At 43.0% G+C, this 12,086-nt stretch overlaps 1 protein-coding gene across 2 annotated transcripts in view; it reads left to right on the top strand.

Moving 5' to 3' along the window:
* Positions 1–12,086, top strand: part of LOC139347938 (MAM domain-containing glycosylphosphatidylinositol anchor protein 2-like) — a 164,360-nt gene that overhangs the window by 49,065 nt on the left and 103,209 nt on the right. For both annotated transcript variants that reach the window (XM_070987815.1, XM_070987814.1), the window contains exons 2-3: positions 2,705–2,844; positions 11,691–11,865. In XM_070987815.1, coding sequence (XP_070843916.1) covers positions 2,705–2,844; positions 11,691–11,865 — 315 coding nt within the window. The remainder of the gene's footprint in view (positions 1–2,704; positions 2,845–11,690; positions 11,866–12,086) is intronic.

The following is a 12,086-nucleotide window of genomic DNA, read 5'->3' as shown; positions in this document are numbered from 1 at the left end:
ATGCTGAGTTTAATTTGCCCATATCACAGTTTCTGGCATTTTTATACCCCTAATTGTATTAGAGTTGGATTATGTGCTAAAGTGAATCTGCTAAATGATGAGTTCTGTTCCAAAATGAGATTTCCACCGATTTAACAACACAGACACCCGCTGTCCATATGGTCTGATGACAGCTGAGGAGGTTTTGGATTAATATTGGCATTTTGTGAAATTATATCGGGGTCATCTTTAGATTAATTTTAGATCATTATCTTTTTCTTCTTTTTCACAGTGTACATACCTGTACGTGTTTAAGATGTAATGAAGCCTTCTGGCATATCATTACAGAGTCAGTCATCTGATGAGAGAGGAGGAAAAGGAGAGAGAGTGAGAGAAACTTGTTTTTCGGCTCAGCATCCGTTGTTCACAGTTGGTCATCTGCCTGACACTGCATTTGAATTCTTGCTGCTCACAGCGGCTAATTTGGTTAGGATGCAAATTGAGTGTCACCTTGAATCAAGGTGGAGTGATGCTGATCGGTTACCACTTCTGCCATAACTACCCAATCTATTTTCTCCAAACTGTAATTTTTCAACATAGTGTGACTGGGGACAAGATGTATCAGGAAAAGGTACTGCACAGGTTCATGAGGCCGAATATCAATGCCAATGTTTGACACCTTTCATGTAGAAATATCCCTTTAAGGCCCAATCTGTAGTTTTTGGTCACAACAAATTCACAAATTTCATGTAAATTCATATGCATGAATGGAAGATGTCATTCTTAACGATTGTATATTGTATATATTGGTAATTGTAGACCCATTTTATTATTATTACAAACATTGCAGCTTAATGGCATCATTAAAAACATCATTTACATTGATTGCCACTGTGTTAAAAAAGACCTGTGTAAATCTGAGCATGACCATTTTGTTTTTTGTTTTTTGTTTTTTTTGTGGTGCTTTGTTTTTTGGGGATGGGATGACCTCTTTATTTAAATTATGAATTGTGCTTTTAAGAGCATCAAAATGCTCGGGCATGCTCAGGTTGCAAAGTAGCAGGAATGTCCTGGCATTACTCTGTGGGGCGAAGTGAATTTTCAGTTCTTTTTATGCTAACATGCAATAGGCGATTTGAGGGGGAAGCCATCCTCCTTGTCAGCAAAATGACCAAAATGCATCCTTCTTATTTCCCTGCCATCTATCCCATAGTAGCACAGAGAGTGCAGAGGCAGAGAGGTTGTTAAGTGAGTTATGTTAGTCTTGTTTGCCTGTCCATGGCTCTGACATCAGAAGCCTCACTGTGCTGTGTGCTGATGAATCCATGGTGCTGTCCGTAGTGCTGAAGCACCTGTGCCGTACAGCTTTGCCACGCACTCCTAAGGACCAGCCGCCCCATTGGCACAGGGAAGCCACATCTCCTAATGCATGCTGAGGCAGGGAGCCTGTCAATAAAGTCTGTCTGCAATTCTAATCGTCAGAACTCGCTGAACTTTCAACCAATTTTCAAGCGATTTGTTTTGTTACAAACGCCAGACACATATTCAGGATACTTGGTTAAACTAAAAATGTACATTTTCATACCAAGATACATCATATCTCATACAACAATCGCTAAAGATAAAAAATTTATATCAGGTTTCATAATTGTGTTTTCAGTTACATATTTGCATTTTACTCATTTACATTTCAAGTCACACATTATATAAAAAGAAAATACAGTGTGTCCAGTGTATCAACGTGTGTAATGTTCTTTCAGAACATCCAAAAGCGGCACAAAAGTCCATCATGTTCTCCTATTTGACTTGAGCCTTTGGATTCTAGTTTTTCATGCCCGTTTAACTGATGACCTGAACTACATGTGGTTGTGTTTAGAGATTATACCAGATATTTTACATTCGGCCTGCAATGCTGTGGCCCGTGCTTTAAAATTTCAACCTCTGTAACACCAGAGCAGTGTGCAAAAAAAGTTAACATTCAGCCCAACAAAATATTCAAAATACTTCATTTTATACTCTAATGTAGCCTATATACTCTACATATAAGAGTATCAGACAGGCTCGGGAGGTCAAACTCTCATAAATTCAGCCTTTAGCCTGTATACTTGGTATGCTAATGTTATGATAATAATTCTCCTTATATTCCTGTATTATTTCTAGACCAGTCCACCTCTCTAACAAAAAAGGTCTCCCTATCCACAAGGTCAGCACCTGCTACAACATACATGCATGCCTAGGTATATACAGTACTTTTATTTGCTCAACTTGTGCAATAACTACTGTTATGCAGCTTACTGAAATAAATCACACTTGAGATAAATAACAGGTGCTAAGATGACATTTCTTTAACAGTGTATGACAGCACACAGTAGCAGATGTCTGTGAAAGTGCTACTCTCACAAGTTACTTCTGACAAAAACTACATAACATTGTACGGCAGCGAATCACTTTACCAAAGTACCTTTCCTTGACTTTGTATTTGATATACTAGCAGCGTTTGAAAAGCTAAACCAAAGTGAATGCTTTTAAAGCAAAATAAGTCTCAAATCTTTTCTTCTTGTTCAAATACCTCTGGTTTGTGGTGTGCGGTACAAACGTGCCCACAATGCTTGTGTTCAGCGAGACAACCTCTTAATCAATACACCATCTGTTGTGCTAAACTACTCATTCCATCAGAAATGACCAGAATGCTAACGCGCTTTGTGCTCTTTTTTCCCCTCTGCAGCCCCTCCGACTGTCCGCATTATACACTCAGGGCACGCCTGTAATGTTGAGGAGGAGAGGCACACGGAGAGAGTCTACACCATCAGAGAGGGAGAGACCCTGGAGCTCACCTGTCTGGTGACGGGGCATCCTCGACCACAGGTGAGGAACTCGGCACCTTTTCGGCATGCACGACAATAGCTGTGCGAGGGAATCACAGGACAAGATGCTGTGATTCGCTCTCCTTCGCATTAGCGTCATTGAGTGGCACACCATGTACCTCTGCGCTGAACCAGCTTAAAAGTTTAATCCTTCAATTATTGATGGTTTAGGTTGCATTGTGCACCTGCATGTTGATCATGAAAGCTTCCGAGTCTAATGAGAATGCAGAAACAAAGCAGCCGGAAACATCTGCCAAAACAAAACCGTAAGGAGCGAGAAGCAGGCCGCAGTGAAAAGACTCAGGTCATACGAATGCACATGGGTCCCCCCACCCCCGACTCTGTTTACGGTTGTGGTCTGAACTAATTAAAAAACCTTCCACCTTTTTCAGAAAAAAACAGCTTTTAATTTGTTTTGTTGTGCTTTCTGCTCATTGCTTTTCTCATAGATAGAAAACATGTTGATAAAAACGAGGGGTAAAAAGCAGAAACAAGATCCCGTCGGCTCGCTCCGACAAAATACCAGCTAGCTCGATCTGCGCAGGTGTAAATGTCAGCTCCGCCACAAACTGCCTGAGCGTCACATTTTCTCTTCATATTAATCTTGGCAGGATTTGCACACACTAACCTTTCAAACATTTATCGAATGTTGTTTCCAATTTGCTGGCTAACACAAATTGCACAGAATTCGGCACTGGCTCTGGACAGGACTGAGCCCATTTACATTAATTAATATAATTCCCCTTTGATCGATAGACAGGGCCATTACTTTGTACACTTCCCCTCTGGATGCCAAAGCAAAAGAGCGTATTGATTTTTATATTTCAATTGAAAAGGTGAGGCCTCTTAAATTAGCGAGAGGTTCAGACACACCGTTCATCTCCTTCTGTCGTCGGGGGGGCAACTTCACACTCATCATCTCTGTCTTTCCTCTTAATTAGGATTTCTGAAAAACAGAGCAGAGGGAGGGGAGGGGATCGGGGGGGGGAGTGGGAGATCAAAAGCTCTGCATGGCTGTGGCAGGAGAGGCAGGATCTCCTTTGAAACAGAGTCATTATGAGACTCACGCAGATCCCCTGGCACAGCGGGTCTCGGCTGTCTCTCTCCGGACTTTGGGATGTGTCAGCTTTGTCCCCCTCCGGTAGCGGCACGGGACCCGGGGGGCAGCGCACACTCATTCTGAGTGGTTTCGGAAGCCGAGGAGGTTATCTGGGGTGGCAGCGGACCTAAGGCTGGCTTTGTGATGTTCGTTGAAAAACACAAGGGTATGCGACCTCATCGGAAACATACAGCAATAACAGCTCATCTTTTCATTAGAATGAAATATTAATCCTCAGAACATGCTCCTTCCTCGCCCCCAAAGTTCCACATTTTAATTGAGTTGCGTTTCTTCATCTTTCAAGACCATATGTAAGGGGTGGGGGGGAGTAATCAGTACACTTTGCAAAGGCTGTATGGCACTTTAAATGTGTCCTGTCTTCGTTAATGGCATGGACATTGATTTGGTTTTACCATTAGTGGGGGCATGTGTGTATTTACCCAAGGTCTCTGTTTCCTTGCAATACATGCACAAACTCCAATAAATAGATAATAGATAAAGATATTTTCATCTATCTTCTATAGCCAGACTTTTCATCATGAGAGCTCAGAGCTCACCTGAGGGCTGATGTCCATGTTTTAAAGACAAAGACAAACTTTATTAATTACAATCCACATGCAGAGTTACGGAGGGGGGACTGCACACGTCATGCTTCTGTGAAATTGTTTCTCCGCATTTATCCCATCCTGGAATGTCCTTCCTCCGCGGCAGACCAGGAGTGCTGTCGGCTGCCAGCCGACAGCGGCGCCCGGGGACCCAGTTCCTTTCGGTCACCATTGGTCAGGTGGTGATCTTGCATGTTTTTAGTGGGGGTATTTTTATGGAGGATACCCCAGGTGAGCACAGGTGAGAACATGCAAACTCCACACAGAAAGGCCCTTTTTCCTCGAGCAGCAGGCACCGAAGGCATGGTGGAGGACACACCCCCAGCGCCCACAGCGAGAATCGAACCCGGGACCTTCTAGCTGTGAGGCGACAGTGTTTCCACCGTGCCACCTTTAAAACTCAACACCTGATCCATTTCATTTAAAGGAGGGTGTTGTAAATTGTGTAAACTAAGTTTCTTTGGAACAAATGAGTACAACTCTATGTTATGTTAAACACCAATGCTACACAGTTTCCAGATGTCAGAGAAGAGAACTGTTTGTCTGTGTTTTGTTACAGAACATTCTTAATACCTAATCTGTTACTGGCACTTTGGTTCCTCTGTTGTCCTCCATCTGTCGCTTTTGGCATTTACATCGATGTTAAAATGACAGGTTTGAGCAGTGAATACAAATAAGCTCACTAACGGCTCACACCTTCATTTAAGATCAAAATTTAAAACCTTCAAACCAAACAGTGCTAATATACCCAGCGCACCACACCGAATGTTTGAAATAGGAGGACTTGCAAGTCAGACGGTCTGCAGGATGGACTGAGGTCGAGCAGGAGGACTGCTGCCTGCGGCGACTTCAGCACTTCAGTATCATCACTGTCATCATGATGAGGGAGTGTTGTTCAGCTTTCTGTGACAGTTTAATGTCCAGGATTTGCTTTCTAGCAGAGTTTTATGTTTTATAATCAGTCTGCATATTCATGTAGGTTCAAACACTTTTTTAGAAGCTTTTGCGACACAGTTGCAACAGAGTTAACTCACCTCCTCTGTGTTGCTTCACTTCAGGACATAAAAGCTGTCAACTGGAAACACTCCCAGCCAGAGCTCCTTTGGTCAGGCCACATCGCTCAACAAACATCAGTTCCTACGCAGCTGTGATCTGGGATGAGTGCGAAAAATGGCACACGTGATGAACAGTAAAAGATTTTGAGGACTCGCTGAAAACATTTGTCGCCCCATGAACCCGCCCCTGCACCGCCTGCGATCTACACCTCACATTAATGGGAAAGTAGTTCCTCTTATCTGTGGAATCATTCAGTTTCCTTGAACAACCTCCGTACCAGCAGTAACGTCAACCACACTCTCCATCTGCGCCCCAATATCACAGGGGGCCAAGTCACACTACTCGATCACTTTAAATGGCTTCAATTAGTTCTGCATTAGCAAATCACAAAATAGCTTTTTTCACCATTAGTGTCCAGATTTCAGTCTCTTTCCCTTATTTTCAGATACTACTCGCTCCCATGATAACACATAGACTGAGGGGTGCTGGGCCAAGTACAACATCAGCACCACAAAGGACCAAACACAGAGTAAATGGGGCCACGGTTGGCAATTTCGCCACCGTTTAATTCCTCTCGTGTCTATCAATATGCACACTTCTTAAATTACATAGACACCCCTCAGGCCTTCCCAGTGATGGAGTCTCTGGATTGTGTCCAACCAGGCAGCAGCTTCCTCACAGTGGGCCTCTCTGTCAACCCCGTGCACATCCGCCCACCCACCTCGGAGGAAAAACAGAGGCTTTCTAATAATAAAACCATACATGCATCCAATCTCCCTCTCACACACGCACACACGTGGCAGCTCGCAACACTTGTCTGCCTTCCCATTTAATTGTCAAATGAATATATGTTCCTGTCAGTCACCAGCTCACCGTATAATGTGTGCTTTTTCGCCATGCCTCATGGGTTTGGCATTTCAAGGTGTTGCTATGAGCTGTGCAGGAAGAATGGGACTGTTGGCATCTGGGAAGCCCTGGGGGCAATGAAGTCAAATTATCATAGATACACAGGGCTAGAGGTCACTGGAAAGATTTGTGGAACTTTGCTCTCTAAGGAGAGGATAAGACAGAAAATCTTAGTTGTGACCAGTGCTTTCCCCTCGCTCTCTGCTTTTGATCTCTCCTACCAGGAACATTTTCTTGCTCTGTCGCTTTCTTCTTTGAGTTTCTATATATATAAAAAAAAAAGACAACAAACAGAGACATACTCAGCACCAATTTTGGTAATTAATCTTAAATGCCATTTATCTACCAGCATGTGAGCAGCTCTGTGAGGCTTTACTTAGGAACTGTGGTGCTTTGAGATTAAAGCAAAAATCATTAGTATCACAGTGACAGTACTAACACGCTGATGTTTAGCGGTAAAGTTTGCCATGTTCTTCACTGTAGTTTAGCATGTTAGCATGCTGGTAAGCACTAAACACAAAGCAGGCTGATGGGTGTGGTCGTTAATCAAATGAAAAAACTGAAAGTTTATGTTCATTTGAAAAATCTTCCTCACTTGATGAAGTCAGAGGATCACCAAAGTTGGTTCAGTTCATCCTGTGGAGAACGTGAGCGCCTGTGAGTCAGATGAATCAAGCAGATTAACTTGTGTTGAGCATTCTTCACGTTCTTTGGACATGTTAGAGATTAAAGGATTGATTGAGTAGGTGGAAAACGAATTGATCGATTGGCAGTGAAAATAATCTGTCGCAGCCACACCTCTATCATATATAAAGACTCAAGAATGCCCTGTTTTTTCCTCACTTTCTCATTTTCTCTGTATCTCTGAACTGGCTCTCTGTTGAAAAGCATAAGACACACAATGTGTTTGAAAAAGTCTCTCCCTACTCTCCACGAAGGAGTCTCCATCTGTCTGTGCTGGGATGATCAGTTGATTAATGATTAGTCAATGAACATGACATGACATACAATTTTCTTAACTGAGTCATTTATCAGGCAAACATCAGCTGGTTACAGTCTCTCAAATGTGAAGATTTGCTTTTGAATCAGATCAGTGCTGGTGTTTCTGGAAACTTGGGATTGGGGATTTTTCACAATTTTCTTGACATTTTATAGATATTATTAAATGGTTAAATGCAAAATGAATGGGTAAGTGGTACTGAAAATACATATTTGATTCATCCCTGCCTCCATTAAATATAAAGACCCATAAAGCATTTCCCTTTGTTATCGCTGCCTCTTTGTCTCTGTATCACAGCACCACATACATTCATGTACAGCTTTATCTGTTCATACTTTCATGGCCACTGTTCTCCAGCATCGTTCTCTGTCTTTGATGCTGTGAATAGACATCAAAGAGTCCCTGATGATGAAGCCATCTGCCCCCGTCTCCCCTGCCCTGGCCTCCATCCATTATGTCCACACTACTTTGTTTGAGTACCAGGCTCCAGCAGCCAGCAACACCACATTGCAAACACCTTTTTTCTGTTTCAGTTATTGGCTGGCCAGATTCAACTCACAGCGCCACGGGTCAGCGAGTACAAATAGGCTGACCTCAGGCCCTGGGACTTCTTGCTTTATACAGACCAATTGGAGTATGTGATCTGTTTTGGATGCTCCCATGACAGTTACCCTACAGTGCTGGTGTCTTTAGCAGATGGTGCTTTGAACATGATTTAACCTTCTTCTTTTTTCTTTTTTTTTTTGCACTGCTTGTCATACAGACTGCTGTATCAGAAAAGGCGCCATCTCAGAGTTTACCCGTGAACCACACCCTCTCCAATGCACGCAGTCGTTTCTCTGCAGCTCGCAAACATGGTTTATAGTTCAACAGCAACGCAAATAAAAACAGATAAATGTCATGTATTTCCTTGCAAATGTGCCTTTCCTGTTTGATTCTGATTTCTGCCTTTTTATTTCAACATCAAAGACTTCACCACGGCGTATTTTCATACTGTCATCCAGTTTTCACAAGGGTCAGTATGTTCTAATATAGACCTGTAGAGTTTGTGCACTCGCAATTTGTGATTTGGACCCCCTGTTGCTTCTTCTGATCGCTTGATTGTCATGCTCAGCCACACTTGGCTGCACCACTGAGCGGCACAGACCCACCATCAGTGCCTAAAAGAAAAGATGGCAAGCAATTAGAAACCCGTCTGTAGTTAGGGAGAGCGAAACGTCACAGCGGGCATTATGGGAGATTCACCGAAGACGCGTGCTCCAGCATATGATCCCTGCATAACAACAGACACTGTGCGCATTTTAATTAGGTCTTTCCATGACATAGCAGCATGTGTGGTCTCAGGCACTGCTGGGATTTTCAGTCGGATACTAATCTAGGCGAGCTTCTGCTCTCCTTGCGAGCAAATGTTGATCTTTCTATTGGGGTGTCTGATTTGGTGTTATTATTGTGTTGACTTTGCTTTTCCCTGTGGAACTAAGTGGTGTCGTGTTTTTGATGCTTCTTTTAAAAGTAGATCATGCAAAATGCGCCTTTTTTTTCTAAGCTATGTGAGGTGTAACATAAAAACTCAGACCTCATTTACATTTCATGGTAATAATATATGCAATCAATTGCAAGGGACAGACAGGAATGATAAATGTGTGCCATAAAACAGCGGCTGGGCGGTACATCTCGGGCAGTTTGACTTATTCCCCAGTGTATACTTGCAGGCGCCTTATGAGTTTCAGCTGAGGAATGAGAAAAGAGCTGCAAAAATAGCCAAAAAACCTCAGCCAGGCTGTCAGTGGGCTAGGAGGAGCAATTATCATATTGCTCAAATCCGCCAGCTCCTCTCAGATCAAGAGTATTTGCATTGCGCTAAGGAGAGTGAAGAGGGTCAAACTGTTCTCACCAGGCATACTTCAGGACTCCCCCTGTGGGTAGAGGTGCTCAGATGTAAAAAGTCAAAGAAGTGGAGGAATGAAAATAGCCTCGGGGTACAGGGAGAGTTGAAAGCCCACCAATAATGTGGTCTGCTGCCCCCGTGAAACAAACAGGAGCACTTTCCTTTTGAAAATGTGAAGAGTTATTTGAATACCCACTTCTTAGTGTCACTCTAACAATGCACTTATTGATATTGCGCTTTCCTGAAACTCAAAGCTCTTTACACAAAAGGCAAAGGAAATGACTGGGGGTATAAGCTGGGAGAATATTGAATTCTGCTGAGGTCGCCATAAGCCAGCTTGGTTTGTATTTGCATGAGGGGATCCAGAGCGCTGTAGGAGTGACACAAAATTCAAAAACTTTGCTCCATCTAATTTATAATCAGAACTTATATAACTTTAGGGCTTGTTTTGCTGAACTCATGATGTCCCCAACTGTTATAATAGGGCCCCAGATTTTCTAACAGTCGGGCTTTAGCATCGATCACTTGCTGAGTTTGGGCTTTTTTCAATGAGAGCTTTCTCTCAATGTCTCCTGATGCATTTGGAACAGGCTGAGTGAAGCCTTTTATTTGCAGTGTATTAATTTAGAGGCGTTTATTTTTAATGGTTATATGTCGACTTAAAAGCTGTAGAAAGGGATGGGAGAGAAGCACAGTCTGGCTGCAGACTGTTTTTTTTTCTTTTTCTTTTTCAAAGAAAGAGGTTAGTGAAAGGGAGAGACACAGCACACACACGCAGCCTTTGAGTTTCAGGGTAGCTAATTTATTTCTGCCACTCTGAACGCTACCACCCCAAGCTAGACAGAGAATCTGAAACTCCTCTGATAAACTTTTGCTGCATGTGAGTTCCTGTCCCTGTCATCCTCTAGCCGTGGGCCCCGAAGAAAGCTTCTGGAACAGGACACCATTATCAGGTTTTGGACCACCCACCCTTTCATTTGCCTTCTTCGGTCTGTTTGGAAAATGACCAACTTCAAGCTGTAGTAACCTCAGGCTGGAGTCGTCATGGGTGAAAAGCCCACAGCTGGAGCGGCACAGCGGCAATCTCCCAAGATAGCACCCCATCCCCATCCCTCCATGCACTGATATCCCTGTTCCATCTGATGCAATCTCTTTAAAATGGGATGTTATCAGTATCCAAGTTGATGCCACACCATACAGTGTGGAGATATTGGATTCTAATTCACAGCCTTCCCTGGCTAGACATAGATATGTGAGGCTCTGCAGGCAAAGACAGTCCATCTGTGGCTTTCTTAGGATGAGGAACTGAACAGAGCTTTATGCTCCGTAGTTCTGGCTGTGTGGCCCCCAGGCCAGAGTTGTCACAGTACCTGTTCATGCTGTATGCTTTAATGAGGACAGGAGAGGGAGATGATGGAGAGTCAATTACAACCTCATGTTGGAGAGTAACACTATTTCACCTTTCATTACACCTCAATGCCATGGGCTAACTGGGTCTCATCAGTTAGTGAAAGGTACCCATGCTGAGAGGGCCATGCTGAGAGGTCAGTCTTGTGTGGAACAGAGGAAAGAGGGAAGCAAGAGGAAGATTTTTAGCTCTGAAGTCCTCCCTTGTTCTGCAACATTTCACTAAAAAACAGGATGCTCTTTATCAGCTGACAGCACATTGCATTAAATACAGAATCTTGTCAAAAACAAGACAGTATAGCGAACAAGCAAGCAATAACTTGATTTTATCGGCTTTTTAATCAAATTCTCAAATAGCTGCCTTTATTTACCTCAAGTACAGAGAGAAACAGAGCATTATTTGAAACAGGCTCATATTAGACACGGCTTCACTTCTAATTTCCTGTTTTATAGCTATATTTAATTATATTTTTGAAAGAAGCATATTTTCTAATCCTGCTACTACTGCCAATGAAGCCAACACTTCCTGGAAAGGCATTTCACATTAAAAGCCTTCCAGTCGCTCAGAGGGCGTAATCCCTCCTTTTTCTGGAAGGCCTTCAATTTGCTTTAATTTTGCAGGATTTTTTTCTCTGACAGTAGCTTTACAGCGACCTACAGAAACTGATAACTTGAAATGAGTGGAAATAATTAGTGACAACAAAAACAAAACAGCATGTCTGTTGTTGCTGTTGTTTTCACTATTGTCCTGATTTATACTGTATGTGTATTTCCTAGCTGAAGCGTATTGGACACCTCACTCTATTGCATGTGTATTGCCGCAGAAGACTTGAACACTTGAAATCAGATCTGTAAGTGTAGCCGTTTCTCCCCTTTGTTCTTCCAGATCCGATGGACTAAGACAGCCGGCAGCGTGTCAGACCGCTTCCAGGACTCCAGTGTGTTCAACGAGACGTTGCACATTGCAAAGATCCAGAGGACCCAGGGAGGTCGCTACTACTGCAAGGCTGAGAACGGCCTTGGATCGCCCGCCATCAAGTCCATCAGGGTGGACGTCTACTGTAAGTGTGATATACGTGGCTCAAAGCTGGAAATGATGCATCTGGATATTTTTCATTTTGTTATTATGTGTTTCTTCCTGGTTTACAAAGACATTCAAGTGAGGCGGACGGAAAATGTTAAAGTAGCAACAATCAGAGTCTGCCTCTGTGTTGCTGTGCCAATAACAAGCCACAGTGTTGCTTTATCTACTGCCTAATTCTCTCATAAGACACATTACAAA

The sequence above is a fragment of the Chaetodon trifascialis genome, chromosome 19, assembly GCF_039877785.1.
Source record: "Chaetodon trifascialis isolate fChaTrf1 chromosome 19, fChaTrf1.hap1, whole genome shotgun sequence".
NCBI lineage: Eukaryota > Metazoa > Chordata > Actinopteri > Chaetodontiformes > Chaetodontidae > Chaetodon > Chaetodon trifascialis.
The sequence above is the reverse complement of the archived record's forward strand: the minus strand, read 5'-3'. Positions and strand labels throughout refer to the sequence as shown.